This window comes from Pangasianodon hypophthalmus, chromosome 16 (genome assembly GCF_027358585.1).
Source record: "Pangasianodon hypophthalmus isolate fPanHyp1 chromosome 16, fPanHyp1.pri, whole genome shotgun sequence".
NCBI lineage: Eukaryota > Metazoa > Chordata > Actinopteri > Siluriformes > Pangasiidae > Pangasianodon > Pangasianodon hypophthalmus.
The window spans coordinates 7,577,197-7,603,706 of NC_069725.1; the positions used below are offsets into that span (position 1 = coordinate 7,577,197).

General features: G+C 37.6%; 1 protein-coding gene across 1 annotated transcript; it reads right to left on the reverse strand.

Moving 5' to 3' along the window:
- Positions 1–25,674, reverse strand: pik3cd (phosphatidylinositol-4,5-bisphosphate 3-kinase, catalytic subunit delta). The gene is made up of 23 exons (XM_026920616.3): positions 25,379–25,674; positions 24,446–24,620; positions 23,419–23,647; positions 22,183–22,412; positions 20,765–20,944; positions 19,074–19,229; positions 18,040–18,129; positions 16,906–17,127; positions 14,477–14,573; positions 14,193–14,323; positions 14,016–14,060; positions 13,749–13,916; positions 12,317–12,438; positions 11,458–11,601; positions 11,276–11,375; positions 9,209–9,390; positions 7,893–8,002; positions 7,721–7,799; positions 7,339–7,506; positions 4,532–4,655; positions 4,054–4,199; positions 3,077–3,209; positions 1–2,505 (listed from the first exon to the last, which is right to left on the reverse strand). The coding sequence occupies exons 2-23, from the start codon at positions 24,587–24,589 to the stop codon at positions 2,371–2,373; spliced, it is 3,135 nt and encodes a 1,044-aa protein (XP_026776417.1). The 5' UTR covers positions 24,590–24,620; positions 25,379–25,674; the 3' UTR covers positions 1–2,370.
- Between the last annotated feature and the right edge of the window lie 836 nt (positions 25,675–26,510).

The window sequence follows — 26,510 nt, forward strand, 5'->3', positions numbered from 1 at the left end:
TCATGAAAGTTTGTCCTTTATGACATTTACAGCAATTCTTTAACAAAACTATGCATTGCATTGAACATTTAGCAACACCTTGTACACAAGGATTGCACAGATATTGCCTAACGTGATTGAAAACCAAAATAGTGCAGACTCCAGTTCCAGACCTTTTCGGCCATCATTTTATTAAAAAGCTGATGAATAAATAAGGGTGCAGTAAGTGTTCCTGGGTTGAATGTGTACACACACACATATGTATATATGTGTGTATATATATATATATATATATATATATATATATATATATATATATATATATATAAAACATTTACAAATTTGTAACAATTCGATTTGGCCACCATCATTTTATTACAAAGAAAGTGATGAGGTTGATGAGAAGCATGTGACTGACAGATCACTTGAAGTGACTCTCATCCTGAATTTCAGTACTGCTTTAGCACACCATTCTCAGCTTTCCACTGAGGGAATCTGTAATGCTGCTCAAATACTTCATTAGTTCATACGAAATTGTTGAAAGAGCTAATTTCTAAGGGATTAAGTCAGAATTACTGTAAAATTCAGGAACATAGCTTTGTTTCATTCTGATAGCATGCTAGCATTCTGACTTTCCTTTCATTCTTGCTAGCTAGCTAGCTAGTTAGTTAGACAGCAATATAATTAGAAGGCTAGTCAGTGAGCTAATATGACTGTGCACGGTTAAAAGAAAATGTCACCAAAGAAATCACATCATCAATATTATTATTATATTTTATTGGTATATTTTGTTACCAAAACAGCTAATCAGGGCACTAGCATATTAGCAAGCCAATCTGCCTGTAGGTAAGCTAACAGACTGTCTTATGTGCATTGTACTTGTTCTGAAAAATCTGCCTTGTTACAAATACTTTAAAGTGGTCAGTGCTTTGACCTATAGTATGTACGTCTGAGAGGAAATTTGTCAAGGGTGTGTTAAAAACAATATTGAAACCCAAGAAGTGTTTGTCACCTTTTCTGGCCCACAGACCAACTTCCCCTGCCTTTTCTACTCAAACACTGACACACATTTAAAGACATTCAGGTCATAGGAGGATACATCATGTTCTTTTCTGCTAACATTAAGAAAATAAGGCAGATTTAATCTGAACATCAAAAATGAATCCAAATGAAAACATCAAATATACATAGCTGCACTTAAATATTAAGAAAAGAAGTGTGATTTTACATAAACAAAAGTAATTCCAAAGTGTTTGAGTGCAGTTAATCTCAAACGTAGGCACATTGTTTCCAACTGTTAACAAATCTCTAAACTGCCAGGACAAAGAACTTCTTTCTTGCCTTGCCCTGACATTTACCAAAGAGGTAGATCAACTGATCTGTCTTTGTGGAGTGCACACATAGCCAATAAATTGTAGAAAATACTGGGCCAACACATGTCTGGACAACAGACCCTAAAGTGTTCATTCATTCATGCATTCATCTTCAGTAACCGCTTTATCCCGGTCAGGGTCACGGTGGATCCGAAGCCTATCCCAGGAACACTGGGCACGAGGCAGGAACACACCATGAATAGGATAATGGACCGGTGCACACCTAGGGGCAATTTAACATAACCGATTGACCCAATAGCATGTTTTTGGGAGGTGGGAGGAAACTTGACAACCCAGAGAAAACCCACACGAGGAGAACATGTGCAGAACTCTTTAGATCTTAATAAATAAATCTCATTCCACAGGTCACAAATATCCAAGACACAAAACATTTCAGATTCAGTTCTGCTTTTCCCCAATACAAACGCTGTCTCATATCCATAATTACAAATAATCTCGTGATTTTCCTTTATACACGTAATTAAAAAATACTGCTCAAAACTTTAAATACCAAAATACAAGTCACAAAATAAGGAATATTTACAACCAAAACATTCAAGTACAAATAGATAAAGTAAAACTTTAAGTAAGATGGAATGTAAACTCTATGAAACACCGAATGTGTTTCTTTCTCCTGGCCAGTAGTCAATCTCTTCTGTACAACTAATAGTCATAAATACATACACTCTTTCAGATCACATATTCAGAGTTCAAAACATTTTTCCAGTGCCTTGCAAAGCATCAGGTCAGTGACTGAGGATAAATTAGCGCCAATTATGAGTTGTAGAATTTCTTACATTTCTCACAACTAATTCACACAGACATACTCCATTTAGTAGCTAGAGACCTCCACTGAATTGCAGTGAAGGCGTCAACAATTAAACAAAGCAAAACAGACAGACAGCAGAGGAATTTCCACTTTACAAGAAACTAGTTCTGGAACTGGTTCAAATCCGGGCTTCAAAATGGGACTTGATTTGAACGGCATGCCAAAGCCTCTGCTTCGACACGCCAGCGTTCATCTGTTATCTTTGGCGAAAGTGTGCATCATCCAGTTCACCTTGGTCTTCCAGCTCTCTCGCAGAGCTTCATTGAACTTCACTTTAAAATTCTTCAGTGCTTCCTCCTCACATCTGCCGAGTGCTAAGGAATCCTTTGGGAATGTTCCGGAAACATCACACCATTACCATTTATTTCATTTCATTTCGAATCCTTTCAGTTAGATTCATTTGATTCAATTCAATCAATTTGATTCAACTTAATCAATTCAATTCAATCCAATCGTTAATGAGTAAGGTGGCCAAAGAAAAACTTCCTGAGTCAATATGAAACCTTTAGAGGAACCAGGAATCAATCATGATGCCAAAGTGAACCTTTTAAGGTAGTGGTAGTTGAGCGGTTAAGGCTTTAATGTTATTGATAATCAGGGTATTAATTTAATTAATAATAATTGTATTAATTTAAATCTCAGTACTGAGCCTTAGCGCCTTAACTGCTCAGCTCTCCTTTGCCTCAGCTGTATAAAATCATCTGCCAAGTGTTTAAATATAAACCTATCTTCAGTACCTGAACGGCTTTATACTTGATTATAATTAAAAGTCTTTGAATAATAAAAAAAAATTGCGCTTTTTTTTTTTTTTACTGTAAAATAACTTCAGTAAACATCCCATTGTACTTTTTTTAACAACTATTTTTAATAATTAAACAACATTATTGGCTCTTACCTTTAGATACTGAATGTCCTTGGAGGAACTGAGCTCAGGGAGTCCTGCAGCTCTCATCAAGGCAAAGAGGTTTACGAATAGAGTTCCATTTCGACAGAGAATCTTATAGGCCTGTTCACAACACTCACGAAAACTGTGGAACACACACACACACACACACACACACACAGTGGTGTTGAATTCGTGATTCCGATTAGTCCATTTTAATTAATATTCACATTTTAATATGTTATTGTTTCTATAGTAACAGCTAATTAACAGGTATGTGCATGAATGCTCCATATAATCTAAGACTAATAAAAAATAAATTAAAAACATGTTGTTACTTAACAAAGAAAATGTATAATCATTGATATAGTGAATCTTAAGATGTAAGATGTTTATTAATGTTTATGGAAGGAGTCTCCAGTGTCAGCGCTTTGGAACAGTCACTAAGTTGTAACTGCTAGCAAATTGCTGTGGTATAACAGCAATAAAACACTATTCATAAAACACGTTATTGATCATTTCGCAATAATAACACTATTGTGTTTTATTCCTTATGTAAAGTATAAAAGTGTACTTTAATAGAATTGATTTCAAAAATAGGGGGTTGGCAAAAGTGTGTGTGTACAGAGGTGCAACATAGTGTGTGCTATGTTAACTGTAGAGTGAGAATAGTAGTCATGTTTGCCATGGACTAATCTAGATCAGCACACAGAACATAATTTAACATCATTCTTCCATGAGAGGTTCATTGAATTCTAAGATCATTATCCTAAGAAAGAAAGAGAGAACGAGAGAACCTCACTGTAGAACATCTTTACTCTAAAGTGAAATGACAGCCATTTATTAAACTCCATCACATCCAGCAGGGCCAATAGAGAACTGATGCCAAACCATTTGAAACTGACACTGATATTAAACAAACTGTGTAATCAGATTCGTATCAAATGAAGTGGAATAACAACATTTAAACAGCATGTTCAGGTACTAACCGTTCAAATTTCTCACTGTTGTTTGTCCGGCCCTGCTGAATGACGTGGACAAAGTCGTAAGTCAGAATAAAAGGCACACGTTCTCTGTTAATCCCAAATTTCGCCTTGAAGTTCCCCAAAAAATGTCCAAAGTCTATATGGAATAACTAGAAAAGAAAGAAAGATTTACAGGTGAAACAAGCAGGCACTTAACACAAAGCAGCAAAAAATTAGCTTTAGGGCTAATAGGCATGGTCTATAACATGACTATGGACATTTATTAGAATATACCTTGAAGCCTGATGCCATGTTGATAAAGCAATTTGTCCATTCAAAATATAAGCATTAAGAGCATTACAACTATTAAAACATGTTCTTTCCCATACTGATCTGCTTATATAATATTGCACTATAGTGCCTCCTTGTGGTGTGTAATGTTACTGCAGAAGTCCATTACACCTCCCAATCTCTCAGTGCTGTTTACATATTTCCCTCCTACCTGACCATTCTCCCGGATCATGATGTTGTCACTGTGGCGGTCCCCAATTCCCAAAACGTAAGTAGCTACACAGTAGCCTGCACAAGACAGTGTGAACTCCTCGATGGCCTGATCCAGTTTATCCCTGTTGGCAAAAAGGACACCATTTCATCATGCTTACTTTTACATTCCTGGAATTTTACACATGCACTTATCCAGAGCAATGTACAGTGCAGACTGGTCAAAGTCCAAAGATATCAACAAGCTAAGACACTGCCAGGAACAGGAGTCAGTGCTGATACTTGAGTAAATAAGTAATAATTTTTTTCCATGTTACACACACATACATATTTGCTCACACATACACAAGTGCTGAGTCACAGGAAGTTCTGTTTCGCCTTATCAGATAAACGCTTTCACCTAGAGCCTTTCACATAGTGGAAGTTAAAGGGAGTTCATGGTTCACTAGAGAGACATTATTTTAAAAATGCGACTACAATTTTAAAATTTAATGAGTCACCCTTCACACCGGAGTTCGGTCCCTCACATAGCCTGGACCACGTCTTACCCTGAATTCATTCTGTCTGTCACTGCATACACATGATTGTTTAACTGTTTAACACTCCAGGCTGCAGGTGAATCGGTTGTAAGCATAATTTCAACATGACCTCACCTTCTGCCCCCACCTTACACAGTATTCAAAAACAATCATCATGACTTATGCATCAAGGCACTATTTAAATTATTTAACACGTCACATGCGACACATCATTTCCTCAGCCCATAAACAAATGCTCAATAAATAATAGATAACGCTCAACAACAACACATTTGCATGAAATACACAGAGCTATTACAGAGAGTACGAGCCGGGGGATCTTTCTTCACATCAGCCCTGTCTCTGGGGAGCAGACTGGATACTTCTATAATGGGAATACGTCTCTTGTTTCATAGGAGCAATCAATGCCCTTCCCGTTCAACATCCACTACCAACAGGAAAAAAACAACGCAATGAGATATGTGTGCTTAAGCAAAGTTGCAAGAAGATAAGACAGTGTACTGTACATACACATGTTCATGTACACATGCCTACATACACAGAGAAGCCAGTTAAGAAATGACATAAGCCAGTGAATAGAGAATGACAAAGTATCAGCTCAACCACTAAAACTGAAAGCTAAAAAACTGAAAGCTGTGTATCAGTGCTGAGAATTTCAGACTTAGTTCGATGAATCTTGCCAGCGTAGGTCAAGGAATCCCTTCATATTCAACAGCATCATATTGCAACGTGACACATCTGCCAGGCTGAGTGAATTCACTACAACCTCACAGTTAAGCTGTTATATACTTGAATATAAAAATAAATAAAGACAATAATCAAGGAGGTGATTAGAAAATCTGAGTTGTTCTATCCAGTCTACATGTGTTTGTGGACTTGGAAAAGACTCTTAGCCCAGGTATTCCACAGGATCCTTAAGGTACATGTTGGTCCTGGTCTACTACAGTGAGTCATTTGGATTCCTGTACATTTCTAGTCAAAGGTCTTTGTAATCTTGGCATTATGCCATGCTTGTTCAGGTGGAAGCAGTATTGCAGTGGTGAAGAGCCATAAGTGGTGAGCTGAGTAATTCAGGATGCATAACTCTAGTCACCTAAGACCAGGTACTTTGAGCAGAGACCGAAAGAATCAGACCGCAGATACGAGCGACTCAAACGAGTTCAGCGGGATCACTTTTTACGATAGAGTGAGGAGTTTGGCAGTCCGTGAGTAGATCAGAGTTGAAAGAGTTGCTGAAAGGAACAAGTTGAGGTGGTTCAGGCATCCGATAAGGATAAAAATGCACCCTGAGAGCCTACCGATGGAGGTGTACTAGACATGACCAACCAGCTCAACCCAGGATTTGCACAGTATTGTATTGTATTGTATTGTATATATGCACATATTCACTGTGATTGTATTTCCTGGTTGGCCTGGGAACATCTGCACAACAGAATCTGGAAGAAGAAGCTGGGGACAGACATGCCTAGGCTTCTCTGCTCTCGCTGTTGCCACTGTGACTCTCAAGATGACTATGCGGTTGACAAAAGTGATGATGCGTTAGTCAAGGAGTCTTAAATCAGATCAGCCAAGTGGCAGTGCGGTTGAAGGGTTTCATTTCAACCAAGTGCTTGGCCACATCGACTTACTGCAGAGAACACTTAAGATGCCTACTTTAGTTTCACAGCCAAATTAAGATATTTTTCATTATATAAAAATGTACCGATCAATGTCCGTGACTACACAGTGTTTTTAATGATCATAAAGAAACTGTTTTTGACTATGGAGTATTTTAGTGATCACAGAGAAATACTTTTCTTAACTACATAGTGTATTAGTGATCATAAACAAATGCTTGTTTTCCTCTAGTGTCTTAATCACAACGATCATAAACATGAATAATTATTTTAACTACCAAGTGTTTTAGTGCTCATAGTGATTACAGACAAATGGTCTTTTAACGCCATACTGTTTTAGTGACCACAGCGATCATAAACAAATGGTTGTTTTTAGCTATATAGTGTCTTATTAATCAGCATGACCATAATCTTCTTAACTACATAGTGGTTTAGAAAACGTAGTGAACTCCAGGGTATTTTGGTGATCACAGTGATCATAAACAAACTGTGGTTTAGTTGTGAGTCAAACTATGAGAGCTGCTTTCAGCAGTATCACTGATAAACAGTGCATGCTGGCTGGTTAGCAGAGTTAAATGAGCACATCTCACTTATATATTCTTAGTAATGCAGTTGTAGCATCTACTGAAAATGTTTGAGTGTGATACACCCACCCTGGGTTCTTGGATTTGAGCCAGTCGAGAAGAGCATCTTTGTTGAAGGCTGCAGTGGCAGCGCTGTTGCTCTTATTTCTCTGGATGTTTGCAATGGTGTCTGAGTTCTTCACCACCTCGATAAGACCCGTCTTATTCCCAGTGGACAAGCAGCCATAGGGGATCATTCTGTTTCACACGGAGCACAAAAACAGAAAAAGATAAGAAGATATAGGCTGTTGACAGACCATGCTTGACAGCTTTAGAGCTGTGACTACAGCACATTTATTTATATTTTATCTTCAATCTTCAGTAGCTGTGAACTCAGTCCAGTGAAACCTTAAACATACAGTGAATTCTGGCGCTTCAAGAGAGTGCAGCTATTTCACTAACAACTACAAACCTAAGATCCAGCCCTTCTGTCTTCCACAGAACATCCATTAGCTGGATCATCTGAAGGGTTAGCATATCCTGTCTCAGATCTGAAAGCAGCACAAAGTCATTAAGGGCACATTTCAATTAAAAACTGCAGTGGATGGTTGTTTACAAGAAAACAGGAGTTTCTTCCTGCATACCGTCTCCATTCTTGAAGATAATGCCCAAAGTGTCTGACTGTACACACTTGTTCTTGTACATCAGCCAGAGAGGCTTCATCTTAGAGTCCATAAACTTACACCTGTCCGTGCTGAGAAAACAAAAACACAAACACGCACATACACATATTATTTATTTACTGTAGATAAAAATAGTACATATTCAGCATACCTTACTCACCATAATACATAATTCATGATTTCTAAGCAAATCCCCTGTTGAAGTATTGCTTAAATAAACAATAAAAACATGACAGGGCGTCCTGTTATAGGAAAATAATCAATGACATGACGGTGTGATGAAGCTCTTACAGCCCTGATTGTATTATTATAGATTATATTCTTACAAGAGCAAGCCCCAAAGTCTTATTCGTCTTAGATTAGTAATAAACTAATAAGCTATATTAGTTTATAGTTATGTAATGGCACCTATAAACAGTTTAATATTTTCTCTTTTTTGATGTAATAGAGAAATAAGACAAAACCCAGCTTGTCATGTTACCATAAAACTGCAAAGACTTTCCCATGTTGGAAATTTTTTCCCATGTTGAAAAAGTTACATCTTAACTAATACAAAGTGCTGACATTGGAGACTCCTTCCAAAAATGCTAAATGAACATCAACAGAAAACATCACCACGTCAACACATTTCACACGTTTTTTAAAAATCCATTGAGCAGCCATCTTACAATGGCCAGGGTTACTATATAAATGATTACATACATGCATTAATATAAACCTGTGATTTGCCTTGTAGCCAGAACCGATGTAAAAGCTGCTGTTATTAAAAAAAAATAAATAATCAGCACATTTTGAGCAGCCAGATTTGAGAATTCAGCAGCACTGTGGTATAATATGAATTAAATGCAGGTGTGGATGACTGCTTTTATCTGCTGCTTGTTGATATCAAAAGCACGCTGTATGTTACGTTCTTATAAAGTGTTTTATGCATGACAAGACACTATCATTGCTAGAGTCATCGTTTATGTGTTAGTGTTTTCTGTTAAAAACGGAAAATAAAATTACTCAACAGCTGAAACTTCACTCGAAACAGTATGTGCAACTAGTATTTCACAAACACTTTGCACTAAGCATGTATATTAATCAGAATATCCTGAAGTCCTGAAATTATATATGAAAAAATCAGTAATGTAATAATGATTCTATAGGTAATACTGTAAGCACATCACTTTTATCTTCATGCAGAATACTGAAGACTCTAATTTTGGTGCATTCTTTCATCCTAGGCATAATAAATGTTGCATTTTGTTAAGCAGACATTAAGATGTGAGCTGTACCAGATTTCAGAGAGGATGATGCTCGGGTTGAGGGGGGACACGACGCCAGACAGCGCCTCCATGTATGTGTCCTGTTTAATGCACAGTTTCATGTCCTCTGTAATCTGCGACCTGGACGCCGACTTCTGACAGCCCGACTTCACAAAGTCATTCAGAGCTTTCATTTTACTCAGAGCCTCATTCTGCATGATGGGAAACAATACGATACCTCAGTCTCACAGTGTTTTAGAGATCAGAAGCAAAACAAGGCTCTTTTATTTATACAGCAAAATTTCACACGTAAGGAGATTAAGATTCAGCTTGACAAAGAATAAAAAATTAACATTAATTAACAAAATAATAATTAATATTTAAATAATTCAAATAAAGGTACATTATATCGGAATTAAGTAAAAGAAATAGAAAGTGGATGCGTGCTAAAGTTCTAAAGGAGCAGAGCAATTGCTTAGCTATTTTGAAACACAGACATAACCGGAAATTTTTCAGTCTGAATTTGAAAATGGTCAAAGTCTGTGCATATCTGGCATCTTCTGGGACCAGATGAGTGCAGAATAGTAGCAGAAATAAGGTTAGCCCAGTGCTTTGTGCTAAATCTGGACACTATTAGCTTACCAGACCCTCCTGATATTATACACCCTATATATCAGAGTTTAGACGGATTTAGCTCCAAGGACATTTAGTGATTTATAAACAGGAAGTAACACTTTGAAATAAGCCCTGAAGCTGACTGGGACTCTGGATAAGGATCTAAGTAATGGTACTGAAGTAATTTGTTTCTATATTTTGTCCTGGTGAATCTTCTGGCAGCAGGAGTCTGATGGAGTTTTTGTGAAGAACAGTAAAGAGGCCATTACAGTAATCTAGTCTGCTGGAGATAAATGCATGCATAATTTCTTATGCATGCAAAAAAGTCTTGTGCAGATGAAAACTTTGTTGTTGCTTTAATGCCAAAACTGAGATCTGAGATCTGGGAGATGAGGGCTTTCTGCAGGTGTTGCATTACAGTACATGCATTTGACAATTAAAGGATGTAGGCATATACTATTGCTGATTAGAGGAAATACTGAAGAATATTGTAGCTAAAAAGCAGAAACAAGCCTTCAGATATACTCATTTTAACTACTGACAAATTAAAGGAAAAAAATGGTGGCTCTGTTATACTGCTGCATTTTGCTGGATATAGTTTGGGGCCACTTGTTCCCTTAGAGGAAAGGTCTCTACAAATTGATCCTATAATAAATCATTTCTATCCTGATGGGAGCCATCTCTTCCAGGATGACTTCGCCCCTTTCCACAGGGCACTAGGGCTCACTGAATGGTTTGTTGAGGATGAAAATGATGCTAATCATATGCAATGACCTTCCCAGTCACCAGATCTCAACCCAACTGGGAGATTTTTGAGTGACCTGTCAGATAGTGCTCTCCACCACTATCATCAAAACACCAACTGAGGGAATATCTTGTGCAAGAATGGTGTTCATTGCTCCATTACAGTTCCAGAGGCTTGTAGAATCTGTGTCAGGGTACACTGAAACTGTTCTGGTGGCTTGTGGTGGCCAAACAGCTTGCTAAAAGACTAAAAGTTTTGCTTTTTTTATCTGTTAAAAGGAACCTCAGTAGCTATCACAACTGGGACAAACTTCATTATGATTAGAAGTCATAACCTCTAACATGCAGTCAGTATAAAATTTTTCACTCATACATTTGCACAGCTACAACTATCTATATTGAACAAATATATAGTTAAACAATAAAAAGTTTACAAATATGATGGTGAACATTAACAAAATGGTAGCTACTAGAACAGAAGTTCTGTTACGTTCCTCAGGTGAGGCAACATTCTCTTGATTGCTTCTAAAAGGAAGTATACGGTACATACAATGCAGCTTTCAACTTTGGACAAAATGACACAGAAGACACTAGTCCACATGCTGCATTCCAAATAACAGCCTTTACCTCAGCCTTTATCTTTATCTACAATGCAGCCAGTGATACTGCTCAACAATGCAACCTACCTAGTCAGCTACGTACTAAATGAAACACAGGACTAAAAATATCTCTACTGACCTGCTTCATGAGACTCTTCATGTGGTAGATGCTTCCTCTGCAGTAAGCCTCCAGAATAAGGCCAAATTTCAGGCTGACAGAGGGCACATGCAGTTCAGACCTTCAGGGGAAATAAAACTGTATAATCACAATGGAACAGCCTATATAAGAAACATGAAGAATTCTGGGGCAAAAAAGCTTACCTGAGATGCCAAAACAGGAAGTGGCCTATCCTCTTGTTGGACAAAGCTCGCTCCAGGAGGAAGGTGGTCAAGTCACAGTCCAGGTATGGCTCATACTTCAGAACCTGTACCAGCTGCAGGAGGTACTGGAAGAGTTCTTCATCACTGTTGATGAAGACAAAGAACATAATGTCAACTTCACATGTCGACTGTTGGCACTGGCAAGTAACTTAATTTATGAACTACGTTGACAGAACTTTATAGTGCTGCCATAAAAGTGTGCAGTGCAGCCTATCTATTTACTGCTGTAATGATTGTGTAAAGTCTCCTGAATTCTATATGGTTTATTCATTCTCATCAAATGAGGCGATATGTGGTCCAAACAGACATCACAAGAGAATCAAATGCAAAAGAGGGCAAAAAAAGTGAGGAAAAGTGAAAGAAAAATAAAATAGATGCTTTAATAAAAAGTGAGGGACAGGTAGCGAGTGCTTTGGATATGACCAAGGTGACTAAGATTATTGACCAAGGTGACTAATTTAAAAAAAATTTACTGTGAGCTACATCTATAAAAGTGTTCACCCTCTTTGGGTTTGAATGGGCAAAAAAATTAAACTGCAAAATGTTAAAAAAAAGAAACATTCATTTCTTTAACTTTAATTTCATTCTCTTCTTCACTTCGTTATGAAGGTACGAAGCTCTGCACTAGCCTGTCGAAAGCGAATAGTCAAACAATTAACTATTTGTCCACATCTGTATGGTGCTGTGGTATTTCTCTGGAAAGATTTCACAGCACTGCACTACTGAGAGTTGGGTAAGACAGCAGGTGAACGCAGGGCTGAGAGATGAAAGCATAGCTATATGGTCGTATGGCACCTACCGCAGCTTCCTGAGGCAGCGAATGGTGAATGAGCGGACGTGGGGGTCGGGGAAGCTGTAGTCCAGCAACTCCAGAGCATGCAGAGCTGGCAAGTCTGGCCATTTCCGTAATAGAGCCACGATCTAAAACGAACACAAGGCTTGTCACTGAGAAACACTGCTATACAAATATCTTCCCATTTCAATTAGCTGCTAGATAACACTTCTGACTCTCATTTTGTTCATTCAAATTGGACACTGAAAGGATCTGATTTGTTTATGAGCTCTTTTGTGAGTTTGAGAAGAGTCATGTGGCCCAAGCCGTACAGTCTGAGTCGAGTTTTGAGCCTGAATCCGTTTTTGAATCTTAGATAATTCACTGAGTGTAGAAGCGCCATCCACAGAATCCTGTTCAATTTGGACTACGCACTTGAAAGTGTTTTTAATTTAGATGGCAAGAAATCAGATTTTTACTGAAATACTTGAGTCACAGGTCAGTGTATAAAAAGTCGAGTCGAGTTGTGAGTCCAATTCAAGTCTTACTACACTACAATAAGTGGAAAAGTTCAATGCGGGTGAATACTTACGCAATCCACTGTATCACTACTTTAGATTACATTATATTTTAATGTAAAATATTATGTAAAATATATTTATAATTTAAGAAATTGTGCATATATTGAGAGAAATTGGTAAATATATTGAATAGTATTTTCCCAAAAAAAATCACAATATATTCCTGTGTCGTGAACAGAATCACAAGTCATTGTCAAGGTTTGAAGACTGAATCATGTTGCAGGTAAAAGCTTCAAAGTCCAAGAAGAGCTGTGAGTTATAAACTCTCAAGTGCGAGTCAAGTCACAAGTCAGTAAATTAAGTACTTGAGTGCGACGTAAGTTCTCTAAGCATCTGTAATCTACAGTAACGTGATTCATACTCTACACTGCTATCAAGTATACAGGACTTAATGTATTTTTGCTTATTAGTTTTATGTACAGTGGGGTCCAAAAACCTGAACTCACTAGTGAAAATGCTTCTCTTTTGCATTCTTTTCTAATTTAATAAAGAAAAAAAAATCATAAGTAAAAAAATTATATCATATGCAACAACTTGAGTGAAAAGTAGAATCTTGGAAATTTTACCATGAATTTCAGAATTTCTCAGTATTTGGTAAGTTCCCCCCTTTTGCTTTAAAGACAAGTTTGTATAAGTGTGAGTATCGTCTCAACACCTTTCACCGGAAGGGATAAGACTCAAGAAAAATCTGACCTTTTGCGTTAACGTGTCCAATATCATAAATTTGCATACATTTAAACAGTCACAAATAATGCAGACTTTTAAATATTGAATATTCAAGATATTGACCATTTCCATTCTTTGCTTTAAATTTTTCTGAATTCTAAAACTGTATATGTATCTGACAGAATAGCAGATCGAACTGGTGACTGTAGTACCTGGGCTACCTCGTCGTGTTTATTCCACTTGGTGATGAGTAGCAGTTTGGAGAGGCTCTCTGGGTAATTCGCTCTCACCTCCCCACGCAACTTCCACAGCAGCTCTTTCTCATCCTCAAAGAACTCGGTGTGGTTTTTATTGTCCACTATCTCTTTCAGTTTCAGGTGCTGAGCAAGTTGCAGGGTAAGATCACACCATATATGAAATGCAAATATATATCATGCAACCTGATTTAAAAAGAAAATGAAAGACCTTCTGCTTCTTACCTCCTCTTTCGTGGCAACTGCCTTCTCACCGTTTACTTCATTCAGCTAGATAAAACAAGAAATGAGATAAAAATGAGCTGAAAGTACAAACTCATGTATTCAGAGGTAGAACTGTCAGGCTACTTTATTCTTTATTTTATTTAAAAAAAAAAAAAAAAAACGTGAGGCCCGGTTTACTTTTTCCAGGGGAGGATAGTAGAGAGGATATGGCCTGAAACTGGGGAAGCGAATGAAGAGGGCTGCAGAGCTGTCGATGTTGGGATTTCTCTCCACCGTGCCCATAGGATTCAGCAGATCACCTTTGTCATCTACAATAAAGAGACGATTATTAGTATTATTTTTATTAAAATTATTAATATCATCAGAAAATTTGTCAGAAAACAGAATTCTCTGTGTTACCTTCTAATTATAATTATACACAGGACAGAAATGATTTGGTGTGTAAAAGAAGCAAATCAGACCTGGAGCTGAAGGCCAAGTGGACAAGAAGATCTCTCCTGTCTTCAGCTGGTCCTTATAGTCAAACAGCATGGTGTTCACCCAGGCCAGAGGACAGTCCTGAAAGACGCACATTTACACATAAACATCCCATTTACAGTTCTACACCGAATACTTAAAATCATATTTTTAAAAAATCTACATCATTATCTAAGAGACTGATTTCCAAAAGAGGGTCTGCAAAGTGCTGACGTGGATTAATAATATGGTAATGTTATAATATTATTATAAAAACTACAGCTAAATATTTGACAGTACGACCCAGTGCACTGGATCAACAAACAATGATCTTATTCATTTTGATTTTATTAATAACACGTGTCCTAAATGTCAGCAGTGTTGCCTCAGCATGCTATTCCAAGCACAACCATAATCTAATCTATTCATTTTATTTTGTATAATATGCACGTGATTGTGAATTTTTCGGTGCATATGATCTTTCTCAAGGGGCTTGATTAAAAGGGAGATTGTAACATTTTATTTCAATCCCTATAACAACTAAATAAAAAAATTCATTTAAAAAATATATTAATAAACTTTATAAGAGGTAAAGTGCTGATAGTTATCATTTGTTGACTTATCAAATAAATTATTTGAAATTTGAAAAAAAAAATAATAAAACTGCCATTTGATGATTCAAATATTAGATGGTTAAAACAGATTATAAAACTTGAACAGAGTTTATAATGTTGTCATTCAATATTTATCATTTATATTACAAATATGTGATAAATTACACAATGACACATATTTCTGAGATGACATAGCAGTACTTTTTATATCACCAACCAGTTCCAGTGTCACTCACAGTAACACTGTGAGTGTTACAGTGTTACAGTAGCAGGCAGTTAAAGGGTTAAAGTATAAAGTATATATACTTTATGTATGTAGTAATTTACAGTATATGTTAAAGTATAATTTTGTATCAAATGTTTTATATTCACTCCTTTTCTGTGTTTAATATTCTTTGATAAAATGAAAGGAATGTGAATTAAAAGAAACTCGATCCTTAGAAGAATGATCTGTTAATAATTTTGGCATTTTGATGAGTCATCATTTACTCCCTTAAGTAAGCATTTTTGGAACTTTCACCTCATTCATAATTTAATCTCTCGATTTATGAACATAGGAACAAATGCTTAGCCAGTCCCGTCTGTTTTGTGCACTGATCAATAAATATTAACACCATTGCTCGGGAAGCCTCCTCCCGCTTCAAATATAATAATCTGACTTATCAAATTTCATTATGATAAAAAGGGTTTCTGTTCATTTCATTCTTTCATTTTTCCTCTGTCTTTCATTTTACTAATTAATATTTGTTTCTTCCTTCTAGGCATGGGTGATATATGTTTTTTTTTAAAGTAACAATACATTAAGACAGGTTTAATGAAGCACAATGTATATTACAAGTATCAGGAAAAGAGTAGTGCTATACTGAAAAAACAAAACGTAAAAATCTTTGGGTTCTTTGAATTTGGTACAAAATTTAAATACTTTTAAAGTATTACTTGCCTATTCATTTCCGTGAATAACAGTGGAGTTGGTCAGCATTATTAAAAAATAGCACTGATATCTGTAACATCTCAGAAAAGCATATAATGGCGTAATTTATTGTGATACTGATATTATTTTGTCATATCATCCAGCTCCACGTCCACCATTACGCAAGTTAATAGTGGTGCTAATGATAAACAATGAACCACATAACATGGTAAACGGGCCTCATGTTTTATAAAATCTGCACTGTATTAATTAAATCTACTATTTTATCAACTCTATTTTTTTTAAACATAACTAGCTAGGTCAGGTAATAAAAAGAAAATTAAAATGATTTAATTTTAAGTCAAAGAAGGAATATATTCGGAGGTTAATTCCATCAGTATTATTTTTTGCTGCAACTGATGTCGCTGAAAGTATATTTACACTGTATTTCACCTTAAACCCAGTGAAACATGGCTTTGTGGTGATTAAAATAAACACACTGAGGCATAGAGACAGACAGAGAGGCAATTCTCGTTTCCTCAGCTTAAGCAGACTTCTCTACCCGTACTATGAAAGGGAAGTGGCCAAGAAAGCAGAAGTAGAGGTGGTTGGTACAAATCCTCATAAACAAATATATACACACACACACAAACACACACACACACACACCTGCAAACTTGCTGTGGCATCCCCTTCTCACCTTCTGCCTCTACTAAAATGACTGTGAGTGTGTGTGTGTGGTCAGAAGGGTTTTGTTTTGACAATCACACTTTTCTTGACATGTATTGCTAAAGATCACTATTAGTTAAAGATTTTGTTGTGGAGCTCATTTTCCGCTGGTCAGCCCCAGCAACTTCAGGCGGTTTATTTTATTAAAAGAATTTCGATCTTGCTCATTTCGTAGACTTACAGCCTTTTTGTTCTTCTTTTTGGTTGACCGCTGCTTCCTGGGCTTGTCGAGCACACCATAGAGGGCAAAGCAGAGGCGTGTCATGCGTGGAAGGTCACATAGGTTGATGTCGAACGACAGCTTCTGGTCCCACACTGGGTCTGAGCACACATTGACCTCACTGCTGGTCACCACTTTACAGAGAAGCTCACTGCCATGGAAAAGGCCTGCCTGCACCACCAGCTGAACAGAAAAAAAAACCCAACAGAGACCAGAATATCAGCCAGGGATCAACGAGTGTTTAGGAGAATGGAAAAACGGAAATACGGTTGCAGAAATGTCTGACAGGCTCAGTTAAAAATGAATGAATGAATGACTGAATGACACAAAGCCTCGTGACTCGCATGGAGCTGGCCACTTTCCCAGTTTTATCATTAACCAGAATAGAAAGCCCTCCATGATAGCAAAGAGGAAATATTTAAGTGAGTGTTTCCCCTACGGCTATCATGGAGAACCTCTGGTGGCAGCAGCAGACAGGACTGGTAATCGTATGACATGACAAATGTATCTGGAGTCATGGGGGGAGGGGAGGGTGACATCCGGAAATGAACAGGCACTCCGGGCTTAATAAAGTATACATTAACATAATCAGCTGAGGGCAATTCTCATCCCATTTCATACTGTGTAACTAAAATAATGTTTCGTTCTTTCACATCAGGCACTTTCATATTTCACAGTTCGTTACGGTGAGACAACTACAAATACTGTTTCACGCTTCATTCTAATGAATCAGAACAAATTTAGGCCTTCTATACGACAGTTTATTCTTTCACCGAGTAATGCGATCCTGCATGACTTTTCACTTCTCTGACAAGTTTAAAAAAACGGAGATGCAAGTGGCGAGTGTGAGCAACACGCTGTCCTTTTCTAAGAATCTAGGCCCAAGAGAGCGTTGAACGCCCGATAGTCACTCCCCACTTCCTGTTTTGATGTTTTACTCAACCGCTTCTGATGAATTATGGGAAATATGTGGTCAGGGTCACATGACCACACTTCACGATTCCAACCCCCGGCTGCATGCTACAGTTAGAAGCCTGGTAAACAACCACAACAGAATCATGCTAACAATAAACACGAATAAACCGGAGGCCTGACCTTCATGCTCTCGTCGGCGTTGACCCGAGTGCCGTGCAGCAGGTTGATGTGGAAGGGCTCGTGTATGGACCACAGCGATGATGTGTTTTGCTGTTGAAAGAAGTCCAGGCATTCAAAAAGCAGGCTGAGTGGAGCATGCAGATCAATAATATGAAAGATATATATATATTATTATTATTTGCTTTGTAAAGCTACCATTGGTAGCATTTCCTGCTTGGCATACAAGAGACAAATATACTAAGTCAAGAAGTCTTTCGATTAGAGAGAAAACAAAACTTAAGAAAGACATAAAGAGGAACTAACACAGTACGAAACCAACACTCACGACCAAGCCTACAGGTTTACTATTATTTTACTGATTTTCCCACCAAAAGCAGTGTGAGGAAGAATCACAATGAAGCATAAGCAGATTTAACATTTTTAAATCTTAAAATATCCAGGCAATTACCCACAATGCTCTGCTTCCACATAATGCATTCACTGACTTTTACTAATGATGACGTATGTAGGATCTGTAGGATCTGGGGTTCTCAAACTTTTCGCAGGGATACATATAATTTTAAAAATTCATTCCAAAAGTACATTTCATTTAAAAATTCACCAACCCTGGATTATGAACATAATCCAACTATTCAAATATTAGGTTCGTTATCTAAGTGTGTACAATAATATATTTGCTATTTATCAGAGCCATAGAACCTTTTAACTAAGAGAATATATTAGTTATAGACCTACTAGAAATATAAGAACTCAATAATAAATATAACCACAAACCACCTGGCTCCTCTCAAAATAACCCTATACATCTATACATTTTAGAGGAATTTGCCTCTTTCTGTTTAAATTTCTATTTAAACACACATTTGAGACATTGTCTATAATAGGATAAAGTAAAGTATTCTGTTTATTCACAAGGAACTAAGTTCCAAGAAGGTCACTTTTTTTGACAGTGATATGAGGAAGAAGGTGAAGAAAGTAGTTCCCTTGTTAATGACAGTTGTTTTTTTTTTTCTGGTGCAATAACCTTCTTTTACCTTTTTCAGAGGCAGAGGCGGAGGTTTAGACTGAGAGCGGCTCTTGGAGACCTGGTTACTCAAGCCTCCCTGCTCCTCTTGGTATTTGGAGATAGTGGAGTGATGCACCATGGTCAGATGAGGAGTCAGGCCTCCGTACAAGCAGGAAAAAATGTACTGAAAAGACACAAATCACACTTAAGCCATCTGATTAAGAATTTCCTCTACCAGAGCTCAGGGTAGGCTGTGTGACGTCAAAGAGGAGATCTGGGGGAGCATGAGAGAGGGGCCTGCTTCACTCCCATCACAGACTCAGACCAGAGCAAGACCAGGACAAGAGTCATCAACATCAAATCTTGCAGCCTGTTCATTTAGTTAGGGTAATGCAGCTCAAATCGTATTACAGTCTCTTTAGTTGACTTTTAAAAGCCTACTAAAGGTGGATGACTCATCTCTGCAGGTACAGGCAGTTTCAATATCAACAACTGCCTCGGCAGTGCCAGACAAGCCAAAACACATGTAAGCTTGAAAGCCTGTCGTTGCTGCATCAGTTTAATTAGAATAAGTTCTTATGACAGAGCAGAAAACACCGAGACGAAGCAAGTTTTTAGAATGCCTGGTCGTTATGTTTGGATCAAAAACACCCATATCACATTTTTACTGTAAGGGCAAATACAACTTTCCAATTTCAATTTCTGTAGTGAAGAAAAAAATTATTTGTCCACGTTATTTTGACCTGTGATTGATAAAGTAATCTATATATATTTTTAAAAAATGCTATAAAACCAAAAGGTCCCATCTGCCTCTCATATATAGTCATACATTATGTACACACACACCTGCCAAAAGCATATGCATGCAAACAGGTTCTGTGTTTTTATTTCCACAGAAATTGTTTATATTGATAATAAGCAGGAGTTATATTAAGGCTGAGCTCACCCACCTTACGTAAGCTGTAAGTAGAGATGAGCCCCATTACGACAACTTGATGCAAAACTTAATATAGTTTCACTCTGCTTTATAAAAAAAAATCATTTTAAATATTGTAAAATGTAAAATATTATTTATCTTTGCCATAAAGTAATCACAAGATACTGATATGACTTAAACTGACAAACGATGAAGAACTGAAAATGCAAGGTCTTCCTGAATTTAATTATAGTTAGGAAAATGAAAGCCTTAAAATGAAAATATATATCAAAATTTGCTGTAATTACATTTCCATTATATCAGTGTTAAATTCCAGATTAACACCTGCTCATGACTCAGATAAAGATAAAATCGGAGATATTGGACATTTTAAAATGAATAGCAAATATATCACTATTATATAGAAAGAAATCATTTTCAGTGGAATCCTGTGAATGGTACATCTATCAAAGGAGGGTTAAAACTCTGAATGTCCAATTTAACCCCTGCTGATAACTCAGATAAAGATACAACATATTAGGGATTTTAAATCAATTTTAAATGCAATGCTATAATATCTAAAGAAATTGCTTCAGTGGGACCATGTGAGTGTAACATCTATTGAACATCTATAAGGGTAAAAACTCAACATGCTGTTATAAGAATTTTCACACGTACAAGCCTACTGTGTTTATTCTTTACACTCTCTGCAGGAGCTGCTAACTGTGCGCAACTCTGAGCTCCTCTTTTTCTCATAGCAAACCTCCGAATTTAAAGTACCATGCTATATTCAGCGCACTCACTTTAAACCTGCACAGTGGGTATTTCCCGTAGATGAACTCCCATCTCCCGTTGACCTGTAGAGTGTAATCCTCGGGCTTCTCCTGCTTCGCTGACCGGAATACTGTGGCTTTTTTCCTGAGTGCACTCTTCATCAGGACCACAGGAAGATCCTGAGGGTCCAACTGCAGCATGAAGCTCTCCTTAAAGAGCAACAGGAAATAAAAGTGCCATTGAATTGATTCATTTTCTTTAAAGGCACAGCTTAGACAGTAGTCCCGGCTGTTATATTAATAAGCTCATTCTAATACGTTATCGTTTCTATAGTAACAACTGATTCGAAGGGACATATAATCTAAGTTTGTTGCTATTTTTAAAAATGTATAATCGCAGATATGGGGACATTTAATGTAAGATTTTTTTAATAATATTTAGGGAAGGAGTCTCCAGTGTCAGAGCTTTGTTTTCCACCACTGGAGCGCCTTCAGGACAGAGGACTTTGTGTTTTTCTGTTTTCTCGGTATCATGACAAAGCTGCTTTCTTGTCTTATTAACTTCAAGAGAGAAAGAAAATAGAGGCTAGTGAGGGTACGGCTGTTTAGAGTTGCTACAACGTAAGTGGTAACAGGAACTAACTAGTCTTACAGACGTTCCACAACATTAAATGGAATTATAAAAAAACATTTCTGAATAAATCACGTAGAGAAATAAAACACTTAATGATGTGTTATTATTAGTAAAAGAAATCAACTTTAGGCTTGTAACTGTAACTCTGCCTTGCATCACTACCCTGTCATTGATTATCTTTCTATAGCCACACACGTTGTTGTCTTTTATCCCTTACTTAAAGCACAAATCCGGGTCAATGAGACAAACGGTTTGGAAAGTACTCGTTCTGTTACTTACAGGAACCCTTTTGCAAAGAGGCTTAGATGTTGCTCAGACACAAAAGAGTTAGGATTTTGATATGCTTCTAGTGATATTAGTTGGCATTTAAAACAGCAACACGTGTGCTGGACTTTTTCCTTTGACAAACACACTCACACTCTCTCAGTCTTATTGTACAGAAGGATTGCAAAGCTGAAGGTACAGGCAGTGTGGGTGGGGGATTCACACACAACATGTTGTTGTATAAATATACTACTTTACACAATTCTTCATTCAGGAAATCTGGGTCACCAGGCCTTGTATGTAAGCACACATGCTGCTGGGTGACATTACCACTGTTTCAAAATCTCTTTTAAGTGTTTGAAATATGTCGTTCTAAAATTAGCAGTGAATATACAAACTGACAAGCATAATGCACACACTACAAGCTAGAAGAATCTCTCACAATCTAACAAGTAGATACAAGGTTATGAAGCCTTGCTAATTAAACCACTGTGGGATGTAATGTGAAACAAAGCAGATGGGTCCGGGCCCAGAAACCACACTGACTCACCTCGCTGGCCTCAAACTTGATGTTGATAAAAATCTTTTTGACGCTTGTGTGCGACTTCCCACTTTGAGCCACTACGGAGATTGGCTCTAAGTCACAGGGAAAGTTGTACTCCATCCACTGGTGCCATGGCAACCGCTGCCGTTCCTGAGCTTTCTCCTCGCAGAAGGAGCGCATTTTCGTCCGGAACTCGTTCACCTCGTGGTTCTTTTGAGTGTCAAACTCGTGCAGGCCTACAAACACAAGACACAAATACAAACAGATGCTTTATGAAGCAAAAAGCACAGCATGCTATGAGGCATTCTGCACAGATTTAAAGCCATATTTGCTGCAGAGCCTTCAGTGGAACAAATGAAGCTAGTCTAAAGCTAGTCTAAATTTAATACACAGTCTAAAGAGGAGTAGGCCAGGTTTCCATTTCACTGCAAGTTATATAATGTACATAACTGTGTTTGCGTATGTGACAAATAAAAGTCTTGAATCTTGAAGAAAATGCTTTCAACATATATATGCAACAATTTAAGATGCTGCAACTGTCATTCCACTGGAACTGTATGTTTTCTTTCTCACTGATCTTGTCTTACACTTCCTGTTTCAGTCCTTTTATGTTGCACTAGGGCCCTGGATGCACAGTATTTTATCCTACTGCACATTGCCACTCCAGAGTTTTTGAACAATCCATATTATCTATATTAATCAAGCAATTGGATCAATTTAAATACTCTAAAAATCTAATAATAATAATAATAATAATAATAATAATAATAAAGTCACATTAAGGAATAAGTGTAAGCAAATTTAGAACTGTCTTAGATGTAAATGGAAAGCTATTGGTCACTGTAATTACTGTAACTGTAACACACAGCTTAATGAAGCACAATATTAATGAACAACTCATTTAATAAAGCACAAATTTACAATCCATTAGATTACAATCCAATAGATTGAGTTATTTTGTGCAACGCTTATATTATCTTATATTTATTCTCAAATAATTTCCTCATTTTTTTTATTGTGGCTGCCGTACTGATTAAACCGTAATAAAACATGAGCATTCAAAAATGTTTCACTGGCATGTGGATGTGTGTGCATGTAACTGCATGACAATAAAGAATTTTAATTGACTTGACTTAAGTACAGCGCTATGTCTGACCACTGACTGGCTGTCCTCACTGTCCCAAAGTGCCATACAACAAGCTGGAGGAGAGGAGTAGGTCACAGGTAAGTCAAAGAGCAGACCTTTCCCTAGGAGCAGGCTGATCTGGGTGTTAATCAGCTTTTCCACTCTGTCTCCTTCACGTGCAACCAGCCTGAAGACAGGCAGGAATGGGCGCACGTCACACAGACGCCGCTGCTCATCCTCAAGATCCTCCCGCTCCGCTGTCCGGTTGATGCAGGTAAACACGTAGGCATCGGGATCGCTCAGGATGCTGAAGAGTGGCTCGCTCCGGGCATTCCTCCACAACATCTGACAGACATTCAGACTAGTTAGAATTTATTTTTTTAGAAATGTTTAAGCTTTAGGTGCATTGTAAGCAATTCAAATTTCAATTCAGCATTTTTAACTGATATGAATAGATATTGTCACAGGGCAGCTTTGAAGAAATCCAGATGTACATTTAGATCCCTAATGAGCAAGACAGAGGTGACGGTGGCAACTCCCTGAGACGACATGAGGAAGAAATGTTGAGAGGAACCACAGTCAAAAGGATCCCCTTCCTCTTCTGGGTGACACCAGATAGTGGGATTATATATCTTTACTCTTTTACAACTGTATACTAGAAAGTCAAACTGTACAAGGATGAGCACAGAACAGTGTTTATGATTACAGCAGCAGCTCTTGAGTACGGGTCTACAGCATCGATGTGAGATTATCCACTAAAGCAAGTGTGAGGTTTGGGCGATCTGAACAATGTTTCCCACAATTTCCTTATAGCGATCGCTGCATTATGTACGTGAGCCAGTTGGGTTGAAAATTATTATTTAGAAATAAAATTTGGAGAATATTTAGAATAGTATGCAAGCATTTTTGTTTGCTTTAAATCTGTAAATTTTTTTAACTCTTGATATGCACAATTCAAGATTTTTCCTACGAGTGAATGACTAACAAGGAGTTAAAAATGCAATCCTAGGCCTACTAAACACACAAAAACACATTTAACAGCAACAAAACCAAATGCAACGAGTGCCTATAGTGTTTCACCTCCCTCGTATTTTAATACACGAGCTTTAAATGCAGGACAGTGCTGCCTCAGGCCATTTTTACCTTTTTAATTGTTGCGATGGTGTCATTGCGTGCTACGGGAAAACTGAGGTAGATGCCCGTTGGCAGGAGGAACTCCATGGTGACCTGTTCCAGACCCTCCTTCTCCCACACATCCTGCAGGTCGCAGTAAACCCCCGGCGGCATGGTGCGGGTCGTTCATCTACGGGCAACTGCACTGCTCACAGCACACAAACGCACAGTACATAAAAGAAACTGTCACAAGCCAGTGAACCAAAAATACCACCAAGATAATAGATTAGAATAATACTCACTATGTGTTTAGAGCTTATAGACAGACAGTAAGTGATATAGATACAAATGCAACTATAATTGCTAAATATGGATAAGATATTTGGGGTTAGTTAAAAAGTGGGAACAAGAGTAGCCTATATGTGCATATTCAGTGTTTATGAATGAAGTCAAACTCTAATATTGATAGCAGGCATCAGTATAATTAAGTGATGATGCATTAACACAGTACAGTTGACTGCCTCACACACACACACACACACACACACACACATCTTTTTATGTGATTCAGTGGCAGGACTTTCTCATGTTGTTTGTATATAAGGTTACAGTCATCATAGCTGCTCAGAGAAAACCAAGAACTTCTGTTTATTATGTGGTGCATTCTTCTTGCAATTGAAATAGATTTAATAGAAATGGATTGAATTGAATAGAATTTTGATGTGGTGCATTTTTCTGGACAAAGTGCATCCTGATCATCAGAATATTTTTTTCTTTATGTTATCGAGTTTTGCATTAGATACACAGCGAGGAGAGACTGTTCAGCCAGATTGCTTTTTTTCCCATACCAGTTACATTATTCCTGATTCACTGATGCGTCAGAGTGGAGGACAAACCCCGGCCTGAGTGACTTTCACTCAGCGGAAAACAGCACAAAATGAAAACGTAAGCGTGTCTACTTGCCTGTACGATCCTCACCGGCTGCTTATTAATCCATGCTGAAGTCAAGCAGACGCTCTTCGCGCTCAGATTGAAAAAGAAGATCCCTTCACGCCTAGCTGTCGAGCTGATCTAGATTTCCACAACCATTTAGTTTTACAGATTCGCGCTTAATCCGAGTCGGTCGCGTCGTTGATGTGTGTCAAGCGCCGGAGTTATCCTTAGTGATTTAGGAGTGGGGAAGTGACAGGCAACGCACTGCGCGAGGAGCCCAGTGCACGCGTTCCGGCAAACTTAGGGATCATGTATAAAAAGCTATCCCTGAACACTGAACCATCAGTTCCTCAGATATCTTATTCTCTCTCTGGTGTTGTTATATTTCTAAGAGAAATAGAGCCACTTTTCGTGTTAGGTATTCGACTGAAATGAGACTGCGCTGAAATATGAGGTGGATTGAACAACTTTTAGGAGTGGTGTTTACGTTGTACAGTAAGGTGTCGCACAATGATGACGATCCCTAAACTCTTACAGAAAGACTGAATGGTTTACGCCAACGGCTGCTTGAGACTAAGTTGTAGTGGGCACATTTCCGCCCTCACCTGTCTTAATTTGCATATATACGGTCGGTAATATATTGTAACTTTAATTTTATGACGTTATTCATTTTGTTATGTTCGATGAGTCATTTGATTTGTAGGTGTAAGGTGTTTATTCGCTTTAACTCTGCCTGCTCCATATTAGGCCGGATCATATTACATGTGTTGTTGTTGTTGTTGTTGTTGTTGTTGTTTGCTGATGGTGTTGGTGGTGTTGGTGGTGTTGGGGGTGTTGGGGGTGTTGATGGTGGTGGTGGTTGCACTGCAAAAAATGACAGCAAGTGAAAATATCTTGAATATAGTCAGATTTATCTAGTATTTCCTATTATAAGATTACAGTGAACCAAATCTAAGATTATGAAACCTATTTCTACACATTTTTACTCATTTCAGACTTTACGCTTTCTTCAAATTTCTTGTTCTTTTGGCAGATTGTTTTGTTCTTTCTAGAAATAAATGCTTAAAATGAGCAAAAATGATCTGCCGGTAGTATACCTGCAAGCTTGCAATTGAAACAGATTTAATAGAAATGGATTGAATTGAATAGAATTTTGATGTGG